General features: G+C 40.7%; 1 protein-coding gene across 1 annotated transcript in view; it reads right to left on the bottom strand.

The window, feature by feature from the left end:
* LOC126174175 (probable ATP-dependent RNA helicase DDX47) overlaps window positions 1-18,105 on the bottom strand; it is a 48,665-nt gene that overhangs the window by 25,587 nt on the left and 4,973 nt on the right. The window contains exons 3-6 of the mRNA XM_049921015.1: window positions 17,078-17,242; window positions 6,204-6,370; window positions 5,897-6,133; window positions 5,029-5,252 (exon numbers count right to left, since the gene is read on the bottom strand). Coding sequence (XP_049776972.1) covers window positions 5,029-5,252; window positions 5,897-6,133; window positions 6,204-6,370; window positions 17,078-17,242 — 793 coding nt within the window. The remainder of the gene's footprint in view (window positions 1-5,028; window positions 5,253-5,896; window positions 6,134-6,203; window positions 6,371-17,077; window positions 17,243-18,105) is intronic.

The raw sequence follows: 18,105 nt of genomic DNA, 5'->3' as shown, positions 1-18,105 counted from the left end.
TCGGTACTTCATATATCTTAACATTACAAACAGGTACCGACCTCTGAAATATTTTTAGAGCTCCATCACACTCCGTACCTCCACTGTAACCATCATAATTCTTAGAACACTGATGTTCAATATGTCCTTCGGTGTTACCATGGCAGGTGTGGCAGTACTTAGATAAACACTCAACATAAACAACTTTTCTATTCTAAAGAGAAGTAGCACTTACTAGGCCATTCAAGGAACGACGTCCTCGACGTTGCCATGTCCCATCAAGTGCAACAGCAATGTTCCTGGTTCCACTAATATTTACAGTTTCTTCTACTGTATATTTCACAGATGCTTTACACACAACCGTCAAGGCACTTAAAAATATTTTTATGTACTTGCTGAACCTACTGGGAGGAGGAGGACCCTGAACCTACTGGGAGGAGGAGGAGGAAGGTCCACCAAACAACAAAACATCTGAGCAGCTTTTTTTCCTTTTCCTACTGCACACATTGCATACACTAACTTCAAATTCACATTATATGAATTATGCTCAATGTTCTAAGTCATTTTTGAGGTAGATTTATTGCAGAATCTACACAGAACAACTAATTTTGACACTAAACCCTTCCAGCTACTTTGTTGTTCAGTTATTTCCAGACAGCCTACACCATCACATTGTTTTAATTTCGCCACTTCCTTTATCACAGAAGATACAATACCCACAACAACAACAAATCTTCTACAAACAGCGTCATTGTTAACAAAAAAATTTGAATCACCAGGAGGCAAGGCATGTGGGATTTCTTCCCTGAAGAACTGATACATAGGTTACTTCCAACAGTGTGGTTAGCTTTGTTTGTGAACTGGTTACCACAGAATTTCCTTTTATTGAATTTCTTGATGCGAGGCATAGTTCGTATTTATTTTACACTGAAGGATATGCACTTCCACAAATATATGTAGTACTTGGGCAGCAGACATTCAGTAACATGTGAACAAACTGCTTCAGTGAAACAAAAGTAAATACTAGCAAAGATAATCATTTACGGACACTAGAAACCTGCATTGTTACCAACATATACAATGTATCATATGTACAATCGCCAGAAATAGAAAGTTCAGTTCTTTTCGAAATAATACTGGTTTCTATAACAGAAATAAAGGGGGCATGGCTGCATACATGATCATAACTTTAAAATTTGGTACATATAGGTCATTTTCATTTGAAACTCTATAGTGTACATATCAATGTAATCAGGAAACACTATAGAATTTAATAAAGTCATAAAAAATTTTGATTTATCCACCGTTTATACGTACCCTGTATCCTTAAGTTTCATGTAGGTTCTTTGAAGTAACCTACCTGTGATTATTTAAGTGTTATGGCTACAAAAAACATGCATTTTGCAATAAATGCAAGAACAGATGCAAATTCTGCATCAACATACAGAAACATGAAATTACCCAATATATGTTATTTTATAATGAACTTTATTCAGATAAAACTATTCTATCACACATGGTTTAAAACAGCTTTATTTTATGCTTATAAATGTAAAAAAAGTAGCCAGTTTTCAGTTATTGGTATTGCATGTCATCCGGCGAAGTCCAATTTGGGAGATCATGTGCCTAAGAATGTTTTTGCGAAACACTGTACCAGTGCATTATTTTCTCTGGTGGCATACCAACTGTGAGTGGCAGAATGGTTTGTATACGATACACGCTGCATAATGCAAATTAATACTCAGCTGTGGGACCTAGCATCCTAGAGCAAAGAAACACATATTTGTCCTTTGTCCGCTTGCTAAAGATAAAACGTTGATACAATGTGGAAACTTTTAACAGGACTGGTTATCTTGTTTACAACATACCACCAACACCAGCAAGCAAGTGTGGATTAGCCATCCCCTTGCTCGTTGATTTCTTTTCTTATTTTGAAATGAGTGAAAATACTAATCCTGGTCCATCACGGATTTTGATTACGGCCCTCACAACACCAGAAAGGACTGGTGGTGCCTGTGACCATGTGTCAGTTCTGTTTTCGCAGATATGCAGAACATGGGTGTAGGTATTGCCTTGCAGGAGGAGGCAGTGCTTGTTTCCCCACACAGCTCGTCTCCCCTCTGGTGGTCAAGATTCTAGTTTGTTTATACTCATAGCCATCTGGCAGTACATGCTATCCACACACTGCACTGCAGCAACTAGAAAACAAAACTTGTCAGTTTATTTTGACTGCACTGAAATTCTTCCCCTAATGTGTGAATAGAGTTATCTATGATTCTACTTCCCTGCCAAATGCCTTATCAGTTCTGTCTAAAGTTGTAAAGCATGTAACAATGAAAGCAATCAATTTTTGACAAAATAATTTTATTGGATAGATAAAAAATCTGCTCACCAAGTGGCGGCAGAACACACACATAAAAGAAGGTTGTAAATAGGCAAGCTTTCCTTAAGCAGAAGGGGAAGGAAGAAGGGTGAAAAAGAAGGAAAGACTGATTGTTGGGGACTGCATCGGGTGAGATTTGAAAGCCTGAGAGCTTGAAGGTGGAAAACAGAGTAATATGCAAGACAGACATTACTGCTTATACATCATGCACTAGTTAATAAGAATGGAAAGCTAAGTGCATTGTACATAACAGAGTGGGAGGGGGGCAGTGAGGAGTAGGTAGGTAAGACAATGAAAGATGTAGAAAACTAAAAAGTAGTGAAGAAAAGAGTAGTTACTGTGAAAAAATGTTGAGATGGATGAAATTAATGTTAATTGAGGCTACGTGGGTGGCACGAACTATGGACATGTAGCACCAGTTCCCACCTGCAGAGTTCTGAGAAAGTGGTGTCTGGGGGGAGAATCGAGATGGCGCGTGAGGTGAAACAGCCACCAAGGTCACGACTGTCACATTGTAGAGCATCCTCTGCAAAAGGATATTGCATATTGCCAGTACACCCTCCTACCACCACCTATAGCAGCCCTGCAAATGACAAAACATACACTAAGAAAGGGCGAGCTACCTGTGAAATGAATTGGGTCATACCAGCATGACTACCATCAAATTATTGATTGGATGAAAGGGCATAGGCATAAAGTATATACTGGGAACATGCAATATCCTGTTGTGTAGAGCATCCTCTGCAACATGACAGTTGTGACCTAGGTGCCTGTTTCACTACACACACCATCTAGATCCCCCCCCAGTTTCTGACGACTCCGCAGGTGGGAAGTAGTGCTACAACATGTCCTTGGTTCGCACCACCCAACTGGCCTCAGTTTACATTAATTTCTTCCATCTCAGCATTTCTTCACAGTAACTACTCTTTTTGTCACTCCTTTTCAGTTTTCTACATCTTTCATTGTCTTATCCATCATTTCCCAATGCCGCCTCCCACCTCTGTTACATACAGCGCACTTAGCTTTTCATTCTTATTAACTCATGCATGATGTTTATACAGTAATCTCTGCCTTCCATCTTTAAGCTCTCAGGTTTTCAAATCTCGTCCATTGCAGTCCCCAACAATCAGTCTATCCTTCTCATCCCATGCATAAGTCTCCCCTGACCTACAGTTCTGGGTGACTTTCCTGAAATCTATCCGTTTTCCTAGACCTCTCCAGTCCTTTTCCTTCACCCTTCTTCCTTCCTCTTCAAAACCTTCTGCCTAAAGGAGCCACTGACTCCAAAAGATTGCCTAATTACAGCCTTCTTTTATGTGTGTGTTCCACTGCCCCTTAGTAAGTAGATTTTTTTATCCATCCAATTAAATTATTTCGTTGTAAAGTATGTGTATCATAGCTATAAATGTCCATGAAAGGTCAAAAATCTGTAGATTCTGTAATTACTGAATTTGGTAGATGAAGATAGATAATTTTAACAAACACCTCAAATCAGAGACTGATCCAGTTCACCAAATGCCAAAGTTTTATAAAAGCAAATGTTCCAGCAAGAAACTTCCCTATTCACCACTTTTTACTTGACAGTTGATTTCAAGCCACTAAAGTTTTGTCTTCATGCAAGCGTAATCACTACCTTTTAAATTTGTTCATTTGTTTTAAAAAAAGCAAATTTTGCTAAAAATAGATGTTGCATTTTCCGGTCCCTAGTAACTGTTGTAACTATCAGTAACTAACATTCTTAACAGAAGTATGCTATGAAGGCACTTTTATATCAAGCTGTATCATGTAATGTACAGCCCAGGTTGGAATATCAACAATATTATGAAAAGGACAAATTGCTACTTACTGTAAAGGTGACACATTATATTGCAGAGAGGCACAATGAAAAGACTGCTACACCTACACATTGAGCTTTCAACTAAAACTTTCTTCTGGGGTTTTAAAAACGCAACATGCACACATATATCAACACTATCTCCGGCTCCTCCAGAGATGGTGGTCATGTGTGTATTAGGTGTCCTTGCTTGTTTGAATGTTTCCTTTCTGAAGGAGTCTTTGCTGAAAGCTCAATGTGTAACAGTCTTTCTGGTGTGTGTGTGTGTGTGTGTGTGTGTGTGTGTGTGTGTGTGTGTGTGTGTGTGTGTGGTGTGTGCGCACGCACGCGCGCATGTCACCTTTACAGTGAGTAGCAATCTATCCTTTCCACAACATTGTTATATTATGTAATGTTATGCAGATTAGCCTTAAACGAGGCGAGAAAGTACAGATCACTAGTTGTATATGACAGATGAAATGATACAACAAAACTGAAAACCATCTCAATACAACAACACAAGCGTCATTAAAGACGTATCAGTTGTTCTGGAAAGTAAAGCAGGGAAATTAACATGCAAATATTGTTTCTTTTACTCACAGTGTACTCTCATTTCACGTTAATTATATCTTAACATTTTTACTAGGTTTTTATAATTTCTTTTCAAAATGTTTCTGCTTACAATAATCAAATAAAGAAAGTTAAATGACTTCTGACATTAGCAGTGTTAATGGTAGAAAGTGACAAATAATAGCACTGAGATAACATAATACAAAATCAGGACACAGAGTGGGAGAGGGGGACAGGGGGAGAGAACATATGGATAAGAAGAGTATACCACAAACAATCTTACCGACTGGCTACATCCGTAGATATCAAAATGGAGCGGTTCTTTGCCTTAAACTTATTTAGAGCACCAAGGCGCTTATTTTGCGACATCTGTCCATGAAGTGGCACAGCAGTAAATCCAAGGCTCCGAAGCAGTAAAGCTGTACGAACTGTATTGTTGCAGGTTGAGCAAAATATCATGAATGTATTACCAGCTAGCTCATTTAGTATGTGGACTAAATAAACATCCTGAAACAAAATTGCTGCTTGAGTTTTGCAATAAAGACTACAACCATTTTTTCAGTTTCAAGGATATTCATGAATTAATAACAAGCTATTATAAAAATAAAAATAATATCTGCCAAAAAAAGAAAGAGGTCTAATACTGTACATCACTCAGGTAGAAACTTTACCACTGGCAAACAATAACACCCTAAATTGTGACTCCTTAAAAATAAATCTGTATTATACCGCTGATATCAACAAAAGTGTAAAGATTGGGAGTGTAGTTCCAAATGTGCAGTGAATACTGAAGAACACAAACAAATCTCATATCTATCATAGAAACATCCGACTTCTGCAAGACACACACAGTCCAAAAATGGATTTTAAACTGAAAACTTCTTTGTCCAATAAGACTGTCCTAAGGCTTTCTTGAAAAATTGATGAAACCTTCTCAAGTTGTCGGTCGAGATGTGGTGTCATCTTGCTGCAATGTTTTGACAAGACAGCACCATGATATGACTGATAACCTGAGAAGATTTCACCACTATCATGCCTTCCTGTACAATCAAGTTCCTGCAAGTGTTTAACAGTTGCACATTTGTATGAAAGGACTTTGAATATACTTGTTACACTTCACTAAAATGGCTTATGTTCAACGATATTATTACCTTGAATTTCACTGGAATAAATATATAATACTGTTGCAGTTTCTCGACAGTCTGGTACTTTGTTGATACTTCTACTTTAACTGGATCCTGCAGTGAAGCTCTTTGAAGTTTCTGGACTTTCTTTGTCATTGTGGCTGAAAAGAGAAAGGTCCTTCGTTCACGTGGAATAACTTTCAATATTTTATCCACTTCTACTTCAAAATCCATATTCAATATGCGATCAGCTTCGTCCATTACCTGAAATATAAAACACCTATGAGCAAACTGAAAACTTGGGCACATATTTAGATAGCAGTGCAAAACATACCAAGTATTTGAGGGCTCTTAGACTGAACCCTTTGGTGTTTTCAAGGTGATCTACAAGACGTCCTGGAGTTGCTATAAGAACATGTGGCTTCTTTGCAAGCATTAAGGCTTGAGCCATCATATCCATACCACCAACAATCACAGCACACTTGACTCCTATACTGGAACCTATAATCAAAGCAAAGGCGTAAGGTAGGAATTAAAAACAACAGCTGTTGAGACATCTACTTCAAATTTTTTGAACATAACTCCAATGTCAACACCATCCAGATGCCAGTCCAAATGTTGTGCTGACATTGTGAAATTGTAAAAACAGAAAGAGAGAGAGAGAGAGAGCTAATTGATAGAAGGAAATTTAAGTACAAGACTGCTGAACTATTTTGAATTTAAGAGTACACATAATGGTTGTTCTGTAAAATCATAGTGAAGGTCTTGAAGGACGTTGTAGACAAAAAACAAGAATACATCATGCATATTAAAACAACTGTGCTACATTCCTTCCTCATATTCTAAGTAAAATCTTTCTCATGGATGTGGAAGAAGTAAAAAGAATCTGAAACAGTTTTCATAATCAGAAATCAGATTTTAAGCAACACTCATATTATTTTGTATCATTGATGATATATACATCTGCTAACAAATTTATCAACAGAGTAAAAAAGACTGTCCACAATAAATACTTTTGGTCCTCTTAAATCAGACTTTGTGAGTAGCTGAACATTTCACAGCTGCCATCAAGTTACTGAAAATGTGTTGCGGAATAATTGGCACCTTTTTGTAACAAAGTGAATGATTTTATGCAAACTGTTCTTATTTCAAGTGCAGATTCCATGAACATAGCTACTGGTTTGGGTAAGATACATATGACTAATTTTATTAAGGAATAAATATGCTATGATGCAGTAGTTAGCATTCCCAGTTCCTCGAATTGGCCTCTGCTGGATGTTCTCGAGTTCACAAACCAAATAAATGATATTATAATCTTTTGCACTCTAAACATTTTATCTCAGCTTGAATATCATGAATATCATTATGGAATGCAAGCAAGTGAAATATACTAGCTTTTTATTTTTATTTCACCTACAATTGACTACAGCCACACTGGAAATAAAAGATTTGTTTAGGTGCTTCCGCAGTTCTATGCACAGAGTAACCCTTCAATGGCCGAAAACTGAGTCAAGGCAGTGAGGATGGCGTCAGTTGTCGTGGACATAACACATACAACATATGGATACTTTGATTAAGTGTCCATAATGAGTAATCACATTGAACCCAGAAACAGGCCTGGATGACCACCTGATGTACATCTGCCTCAGTGTCCAAAAGAATGAAGTCATCAATAGCTGAAAGCCTTTCAGAAATATGTTTCCAGGAGCTGAACTTGGTTGCCAGTCGGCAAGTGAGAAGATGGACATCCACGGGTGATGTAGTGGAGGACCTGTCACAAGGTGGGGTCCCAGTGCATGATAGTAACAACACGAGCTGCAGCAATGGAGAAACCACCCAACATATGTTCTGCTCGGCATTGATGTGGAAGCAGAGGACCTCCTGTTGCGGATGCCTATGCTGGAGGCATTGGATTGTTCATTCTGGGAGACTGCAGTGCAGCTCAAATAATGCCATCAAATGCTTGTGATCCATAATTAGGTGGAATTGTGTCCCAAATGGGTAGATATGAATTTTTTTAATGGTGAACACTACTGCCAATGCCTCCTTTTCGATCTGGGAATAGTTGCACTGTGCATGGTTCATGTCTTTGGTGCATATGCTATAGTATGTACGAAACCATGGAACCATATCCATTCCCGTGCGTTAAGACTGCCCGGATGCCCTAAGTGGATGTGTCGGCTGTCATAACCAGCAGGTTATTGGGAGAGAATGGCATGAGACAAAGAGGTGGATTTCAACATGGTTTTCAATTTGGTAAAAGCCTGGTTGCAGGCAGGGGTCCAGTTGTAGGGCACAACCTTTTTATGCAAATGATTGAGGGTTTTGTGATATGTGCACAGGGGGTAAAAACGTGGAACAATTCCATGTTTACGCAAATCTAACATGTAATATTTTTTACCACGCGAGTTCAAAATTGATTTGTTCATTACTTTAGAACACACTTGATTCTGTCGTACACGGGCAACATCACTGAAAGTTAGGTATCGTTCCTTACAGCACAATGCATTGTCATGATTCTCAACTTCATTACATTATTGTTGGCCGATTAGTGTGTTGTGTGTTTGCATTAGGTAGTCATGAAACTGAAAGCAAGAAGGAACACTGTGATTCTAATTTCAGGGTAAAGTAATTCTTGATTCTGGAAAATATGGTAACAACAGGGTGGGACGAAAGTTCAATATAGCTGACAGTACTGTTCATCTATGGAAGAAACAGAAATTGGCTATATTTGCAACTACTGCTGCAAGAAAGAAATTCACTGGCCCTCACAAAGGAAAGCATCTCGATGTTTAAGTAAGATTTTTGGAAGTCATCCACGAAAGGAGGAAGATGGGCAACCTGTGACTAGTGGCACCGTAAGAAACAAAGCAAAAGATATGACTGCCCTTCTTAATATACTGAAGCACGAGTTTAAGGCCAGCCATGGATGGGTTGATCACTTTACGAAATGGGGTTACTTATCTTTACAATGCCTTACAGCAGTATGCCAAAAGCTTCCACAGGATTTTGAGGAAAAATTTCACGAATTTCTGTGGAATGTCATTAAACTTCAGGAAAAGAGGAATTTTTCATTGGGCCAAATAGGCAATGTTAATGAGATGCCAGTTTGATTTGATATGCCACATAATTAAACAACTGATAAGGAGGGGACGAAAGAAGTTACTACAAAAACATCAGACACTGGTGTGTGAAAACTAGCGCAAAACTGTAATGCTAGCAATCACAGCAGATTTCTTAATCTTCAAGCAGAAAACAAACCCCAAGACCACTACAAATGAAAAGCAGTTTCCTGATGACATCACTGTTCAAAATCAAGAGGAGGGATGGATGACAAACTTTAATGCTTGACTGACACTAAAATGTATGTGTAGTTTGTCCAGGTGGGCTTTCCTAATAACTATCAATGCTTTGTCATGATCCATTTTGTGGTAATCCCACTGATGGTATAAAAAAGAAGGTTCACAGCCTAGCCAGTGACCTTGTTATTATTCCTCGAGGAATGACTTCCGTGTTACAACCCATGGACATTAATATAAAGATACATTCCATGTTCAACAACAATATGAAACACAGTTTTGTGAACCAGACCATGAACTAACTCACATAGGAAAAATTAAACATGTTGCACCACACATTATTGCAACTGGGTTTTGGCTGCCTGGAAAAGTGTGATCATAATATCATTCACGAAACGCTGTTTCAAATACTCAGCTGGCATTGGTGATATATGTACTCCAGAATGAAACTAAGGGTGATGAGGAAACTGGAAATGAATCTGTTTCTGATGTATACTCCTCCAAGGATACTGGTAATAGTGACAGTAGTAAATAATGAGTAATACCTGTAAATTATGATCTGTTTGTTTGCATGTCATGTAAGCAATCAAGTTAGGCGTTATTTTCCAATAATGACTGTTACACTTAACAATAGGTCACTTAAAATTGTTGATGTTTTGATAGTTCCTGTATACATCCATTGTTGTGTTAAATAAATTTAGCCTACCACTGATGCATTAATGAATTCTCTTTGTTATGTTTGTAATTTTTAAAATTTAGGTATGCATTACATTCGATTTTGCATTACATTCATGTAAAAATGGTGGCTGATTTTGCCAAGAAACACCTTCAATTCAGATAAGTTTGTAGGGTGTGGTCAGAAGTCTACTGCAGCACTATTTCAATCAGTAGGCCTGATTCCCTCTTTGGGGAGGTAACGTCCAGAATACTCCATTTCTGGCTGAAAAAAAAAACCTGCACTTCTCTAAATGACAATGTAGGACTGCATTCCACAGTGTCATAAAAGATAACGAGATTTTGCAAATGCTCCTGGCGGGAAGGGCCTATGACAATGAGATCATCTGGGTAATTCATGCAAGTTGGCATGTTGTGTCCGTTGTTCCAGAAACATTTAGAAAATTGCGAGGGCTTTGGCAATGCCAAATGGGACATGCTTGTACTTGTACAATCCAAAAGGCATATTAATGACAGTAATGTTCTGCACTTCCTCATCTAAGGGTAACCAGAGATACGCAGCAGGGAGCTCGACCTTTCTGTAGCCTTCCTCTCCAGCAAGTTTGGTGAGGCGTCTTTCGGCTGGGTAATAGGATAAGTTTCAATCTTTGGTTGAGCACTGATTGTAGCCTTGAAATCACCACACAACTCTAGAGAACCATTGGGCTTTCTGATGATGAGTAGAAGGGTGGCTCATGCGATAAGTTTCACTGGCTTGATAACTACAGCAGCCTGGAGACGATTTAACTCTAGCTTCACGGCAGCATGTAAGGTAACAGAACTGGTCTGGCATGGTAAAAATGAGGTGTGGCATTCGGCCAGAGTGTGATGTGTCTGGAAGCTTGAGGTACATCCCAAATCTGGTTGAAATAGAGATGCGGACACTGTGTAGAGATTATCCAGTTCCTGCAAAGGAAATGCAGTTGATACCACCCTCACTTCACCAGAAGAAGAAAATGCAAACAACGTAAAGATGTCGAGGACGAAAATGTTCGTAGCAGAGGGATGGTCAGTGACAAACAATGAGATGGGCTGTGTAACACTTTTGGAGGCTGTAATTGTCGAGGACTGCCCATGTATTGGAATAGAAGTGATACCGTAGACCACCAAATAACTGCGATAACAGTGACAACTCAGGCAAGCCCAGCTGTGCACAGGTCACCTGATGTATCAAAGAAACTGCAGTTCCTGTGTCCATCTAGAAATGAATGTTCTGGAGAGAAATGTGAAGTATGAGAAACAATTTCTGCATGAATGGGTCACCTGGAGGGACCACACACTGCAGCACATGTACAGTACTCTGGTGCACTCGTGGGGTGGGATGAGAACTGGTGCACAGCTTCGACACAATGAGCGGAGATGCCACTCTGCCACAGTGCATGCAGGACTCCCAGCAATCCAGACAGTCTACTCAGAAATGAGCAGAAAAGAAATGCTGGTTTGAAGGAGCAGTCCTAGTGACTGTCGATGAGGAGCAACCGGAGGCTCTGATGCCATAGAGACGGAAAATAACATATCACAATCCTGCTGCAACCTGGGGGTCACTATACATCTGCAATGTGGGGATGGAACACATGGTGGCATGTTAACTGCTGCAACTTGTGGCTTTGCCATGTATCATTTATTAGGAGACTGCGCAATTTTGAACGAGTGTGCAATAAGCGTAATGTCCTCCAATGATGGGTTATCCAGTTTTGATGCCGCTGTGTGGAGTTCAGGATTGAGTGCCAGCTGAACCTGAACCACAACATGAATCAGACAGCTGCCACCGCCCTTCACAGAGGAACGGGGTACTTAAAACTCTAGTACATAGGGCGTGCACTATCTCTGACGCAGAGAGTCTACCCCAGGAATTGGAACACCTGAGAACTGTATTCCAAGAAAATGGGTACTCAGATTAGCAGATTCAACGTGCTCTCCGCCCAACCACTGCAGCACAACCTGTTGAGATGGATGAAGTCACGAGGGAGGAGGTAGGCACTGCATTTATTCCATACACAGGCGCACTCTCGGGGAAAATCGCCCGCATTCTGAAGAAACACCAGGTCGGAACTGTGTTTTGTCCTCCAAATAAAACTCGTGCACTGGTGGGGAGCACCAAAGATGACCTCGGTTTGAGGAAGGCCGGCGTGTACCAGATTCCGTGTCAATGTGGCAAGTCGTATATTGGTCAGACGATGCGTAAAGCCAAGGATCGATGCCATGAACACCAGAGGCACACTCAACTGATGTATCCGAGCAAGTTGGCGGTCGCTGAACACTGTTTGTCGGAAAATCACGCCATGGAGTATGACCGCACGAGGATTCTGGTACAGACATCGAGATACTGGGACAGCGTTGCTAGAGAGGCCATCGAAATTCCCACCAATGATGACCTCATAAACCGTGACTGTGGCTATAATCTTAGCAAGGCTTGGGAACCAGCGATTGGGTTAATCAAGAGTAAATCTAGCAAACGTATAGTTGAGACGACCACAGCGGACAGAGCCATCACACCGACGTCATCTCAGACGCCGTCGCAATCTGTCCCACCGTGCGACCGTGGCGCGGGGCGTGGACAGCGGAGGGAGCGTGCCGCGGACGGAGGGTATTTAAATCGGCCGCCGCCGCGACCGAACCCAGTTCCCTCTGAGCAGCCATAGCGTACGGATCTCCGTGACGGCACGTTCACAGGAGCTCAGTCCGTCAGTTCACCTGATGATGGCGACATGTATGATCGCCGAAATATTGTGCCCGTTGGACACTATAGACCGGCAGCACACCCGTGGATATTTTGATTATGAATCAAGGAATCTGCATCTGAAGTCTTGCAGCCTGAATTGATGAAAGAGAAACTGCATTTGCAGCTGAGACCTCGCAAGTCAGTGACACAGGACCGGTATGATTGTGAAGGCAGTTTATGGTATTTGTGAGGCGTGAGGCTTGAGCCTGGAGGCAACCACATGAAATCACGAGTAATAATTGGTCAACAGAGTGCATATCTCCTGAAAGGTGGTTCAGACAGAGGTGCCAATTTATGGAGTGGAAAAAACATGTTCAATGATACCCAAGGCAGAAATAATGTTTGCTGCAATGCATCATCTGTGACTTGAGATGCCATGAAATGTTGCTTCAGTCAATGTAAATGTGTTGCCCAGTCCTCTGTAGCATCACTGAAAGGCGGAAGCAACGAAGGACAGATGGGGATGTCGACTGCAGGGGGCGCTGAGGCCTGTAGCAAAGTGGTCTCATGCACTCAAAGTTTGCTTGCCTGAATCTGAAGTGACTTTTGTAAAAAATCTATCTCAAGCTGCTACTGTTGCTTCAAAAGGCAAACCAATTTAGCGTCCATGCTATTGAACAACTTCCTTTCTCCTTGTCACCAATGCTATAGCCATTTGTAGCCCCATATAAGAGCACATGCAAGAACACAGGAGAGTAACACCTGAAGCCTCAAGGCAAAAGGCTTGCCTGCAGAAGACAACATGACACGAAGTGGTAACCAAGCTAAACGCAGCGGCCTGACAGAGGACGGGACACAGACAAGGACAAGATCAATGCAACCTAAGTAAACAATGAAGTGCAAAGTCGAAACCTTTACTACAACAATGTCATCAGGCTGAGAGCAAAGAGATACAGAATCCGAATCCCAACTACAGAGGAAAACCAAGTGTTAACTGAGGCTGTTATCAAATAGTCCTTAGCACAGTAATTATAATAACTGACAATATCAGAAATGATTACAGAACTGATTGGCCAGTTGCTGGGCAGCTGTATTTATATCAGCTGCAAGGAGCATTATTGGTTGGTGTATTCACATGGTGAGATGAGTGACACACCCATGCTGTGTGCATAGCACAGCAGCAGTACTATGCCCTCTAATGGTCATCTACATCATTTCCTCTGGAGAGTATTAGACTTCGTGAAGTTGGGTGCTAAATTTTTCATTCTTGTCAAGTACTGTATATTCACTCCAGTTCACATTTTTAAAGAGTTTCCTAAAACAATCAATTTTTGATTCACTGATTATTTTTCAGAGCTCAGATTGTGGCCAAGGGCAAAGTGGACACCTTATGGCACAACATGCAGCTAAACATTATGTGCTGGATATCAATGGTAGCTTCACAACCAGAGACATCTGTATCCTACCTTCCACCATCAGCTTGAACTGCAAAGATGCAAGTTATCCTTTTAACACATTCTCTGATCCAGACATCATCCTTACCTCAACCTACAGCAACCTACTGTCCCCACACCCTCCGTCCAACAGTTTCTGGTCCCTCTGTCCTATCACGTCCTCCCGATTAATGTCACCTCACCCTCATTGTGCGCTGATCTCTGCCAGTGCTCCCATCAGTCTTTACCACTTCTTGCTCTTCTCCTTTTCCATCCCCCCCCCCACCCACCCTCCTTTCCCCAGACTCCCAACATTGCACCTTGCAACCTTGTTGCGCAACTAGCTAGACCCTGACTGACTTCTCTTCACTATCTATACCCTGATATCCCTCCCCCTGCTGCACCCCACTCCACAATGCTGCTTCCTATCGACTCTAAATACCTGCTTTCCGGCCAGAGATAGCGGTCATGGGTGCATGAAGTGTGCTTGCCTGTGTGAATGTGTTTGTTTTTTCCTTTCTGAAGGAGACTGGCTGAAAGCTCTATCGGTAAAAGCATTTTCATTGTGTGTCTGCAACTCAACGTGTCATCTTTTTAGTGAGTAGTAATCTATATTTTTCATAATATTGCTCATATTCCAACCTGTATTTCCATTGTTTACCATAAGGAACTACCTGGCATGGTCTGAGAGGCCACTGACTTTGCCTTAGTAATTTAATTTTGCTCATTACACATTTCTATAAATGGAGGTTTTTGAGAAATCAGCTACTGCTGTCAAGAAGTTTACAGTAGGAAATAGTTTGAATGATAATGCTGCTCACTGCAATAGATTCTTATTGGAAGAGTCATTGCAGACACCCATATTAAAATTACAAACAATGCCTTTCTTCCCTGTGCAGTAAGTCAATAGAGCTTCAAGGTAGTTTATGAACAGATTACTTTTCTCTGATGGTGCTCAGGACATACATTGTCTTGTCACATTAATGTGACTAGCTGTCGAAATCCAGAAAAAACAACTTTTGAAGCACAAACACTGAGGTTCTGGAAGGTACTGGCAGGTTTGTGGAGCCATGCTGATATTAGTACTGCGGTCAGCTAAACTGCCTGATTGAGGTGGTCCCACAGATTCTCGATTAGGTTTAAGTTTAGGGAGCCTGATGGCCAAAGGAGGGAAGAGTAAACTCATCTTAGTACTCTTCAAATCATGCATGTATTCTAGAAGTTGTATGGCATTGTCCTGCTTGTAAATGCCATTGTGCTTGGAAAAAACAAGCTGCATGCAGGGGTGGACATGGTCTGTAAGAACAGATGCATAGTTATGTTGATCCAATGTGCCCTCCAGACTGTTGAGATCACCAAAGTAGTGCCATGAAAACATTCCCGAGACCATAAGGCATGCAGGTATTTTGGTTTCAGACGTTTCACACCGTACATGCCGACTGTCACCTCTCTAAAAGAGCATACAATGCGATTCATCTGAAAAGAAAACCTGTTGCCACTCAGTGGACGTCTATCTCTGATGCTAACATGCAAATTCCAGCCTTTGTCATTGATGCATGGGCGCATGAACCAGGCACCTGCTGCGAAGGCCTGTATGAACCAATGCTCGCTGAACAGTCATTGAGGAGACACTGTTGGTAGCCTCTTGATTCATCTGTGTGGTCAGCTGCTCTATTGTTCCATGTCTATTTGCCAATATACATCTCCACAGCCATCATTCACCCCTGTCATCTACGGCCCGTGGTGCACCACAACTGTCTCATTGCCAGTTTTGGATAGCACCATGCATGATACACTTTAACCATGGCAACAAACTAATGGACCACAAACTTAGTGTTTCGATAATGCTTCCACCCTTGGCTTGAAAGCCAATGATCATGCGTTTTGGACATCACATAAATCGCTCCGTTTCCGCATTATGATAATGACTGCATTTTTTTTCTGTGTTCCCCATCACGCTTTATATATCCTCCACTGCAAGTACTGCCAACTGCCATCTGTGAGTGGTTATTGCACAATAATGATGAACACAGCGCTGGCCACACTAATGTTACTGAACCGTGTATACTGCTCTATGCAATGTTTAATAATATCTTTATCCTTAATGTACGACTATCCCTGGTGAATGTGGCAACTTTCCCACCTCAATTTCTGTTCTGCTAAAGTGAGATGTGATCCTAAATCCTGCAAACTTAACATAACTATACCATTGGTCACATGATGTTCGGAGAGACACTATACCAACTGAGTTTTACTACTAGTTAATCAATGAAATAAGAAGTGCATTAATTTTATTCCTTAGTCCTTTGGAGACTGTGATGCAGTGAGGACAGCCAGTGATTGCCAGAAAATTTTCAGTAGGTGTTTCTACGCACGCAGCATGCAAGAATGACTTATTTGTAATGCTTACATACATCACAGTGAGGTTAACAGTCTTCCCAGTGCTCAATTAGGTAAGTAAACAGGAGTAACGTGCCAAAAACAAATACTATCATGTAGGAGCAAGCCAATCATCTGACTACTTTGCAGCCTTAAACAGAAGAAGAAATATTTGTGTTGATGAAGATGACAAGCTGTAAAAATGTATATCCCTACTGTACTGCTGATGAAAGACAATAACTAGTTGTGGAACATTATCTTTATACTGTTTTGTTTTATTATTACTAAAAATTGTTATTGGAATGTTAATTTCATAATATACTTGGGCATTCTACAGTTTCTACCAAACTAGTGCAGATACTTTAGCTACATACTCACATACAAACTAAAAGTGTTGTTAATGAGTTAATTTTAAGTCTAACTGTATGAATAGTTCTAAAACTGTTACTATTTGGCAACTGTTTCAGTCAGTAAAATAAGGACTAATGTGCTAAACCATACATGGGTTAAAGGAAATATATGGGTGAAAGGAAATTCAATTTACAGTTCCAGCTAAAAGTGGAATTTTGATCTCAATTTCTCTTTGCAAGTATGTAAATCGAAAGAACTATAACATATGAAAAAAGTTTACAAATACTTCTAGTAATTTGAACTGAGCTAACTGATTGCAACATCTCCAAAAAAGAAAGCAATGATGGCATCAGATTCTCATATATCTTACCAAGTGCTTCAAACTGTTCCGATATTTGGAAGGCTAATTCCCTTGTTGGAGTAAGTATGAGAGCAAAATACCTCTGTGGATTCTGCAAAAGGGCCTGCAGTATTGGAAGTGCAAAGGCACCAGTTTTCCCTGAGCCTGTTTCTGCGAGCCCAATGACATCTTTCCCTGAAACATAAAAAGAGACACAACAGTTAAAAAAACCAATAACATATTCTGGGCAACTCTAGCAATGTCATAATGAAACAACTTGATAGGTACTGCGTTAGAATCTGAAACCAGAAGTACACAAGAAACAGACCACCTCCTTGGGAAACTAGGCAAGCTTAAAGTCTCACTAATATAATTAAGCTAGAGTATTAACGTAATCGGGAGAGGCAGAGGGAGAGGGAGGAGGGAAGTTTAACATGTTATGACTGTTGAGGTGATTAAAGAATGGAGCAGCTAATCAGAGGAAGGAAACTAGCATGAGCTCTTCACTAGTTGGTAATCAAAGAGAAGACTGACAACAAGGAAGCGGTCACTCTTTCATAAAATGTCATTAATACACTGGTGTCGCAACAAAAGGAAATCTTGCAAGGTTGCATTCATTTTGTCACAAAACAGTGTAAAAAGGCGATAGTAAAGTATAAATAATGTAAAGAACACAGATGATTGCAACATGCATAATGGTAGATAAAAATTTTCTTCGTTTTTCCAACTTAACTGATTTCCACACACATTCAGGTAACTGGTTAACACACTCAGTCTAGGGTATGACCACCTCTGACTGCAATACAGGCCTGACAACGACGGAGCATGCTGTGAATGATGTCATCATTCTCATGTTGAGGCGGTAACACCCATTCTTCCTGCAGAGCTGCTCGCAGTCTTGGAGAGTGATTATATGAAGATGGTATCTGTTCTTTTGGACATGTCAGAAACCGGGACCTCCCGCTTACATGACAGATGCTCTATCCATCTGAGCCACCGAGGGCACAGAGAATAGTTTGACTGCAGGGATTTATCCCTTGAAGGCTCCCTGTGAGACC

The sequence above is a fragment of the Schistocerca cancellata genome, chromosome 1 (assembly GCF_023864275.1).
Source record: "Schistocerca cancellata isolate TAMUIC-IGC-003103 chromosome 1, iqSchCanc2.1, whole genome shotgun sequence".
NCBI lineage: Eukaryota > Metazoa > Arthropoda > Insecta > Orthoptera > Acrididae > Schistocerca > Schistocerca cancellata.
Note: the sequence above shows the minus strand (reverse complement) of the source record. Positions and strands in the feature narration are given on the sequence as shown.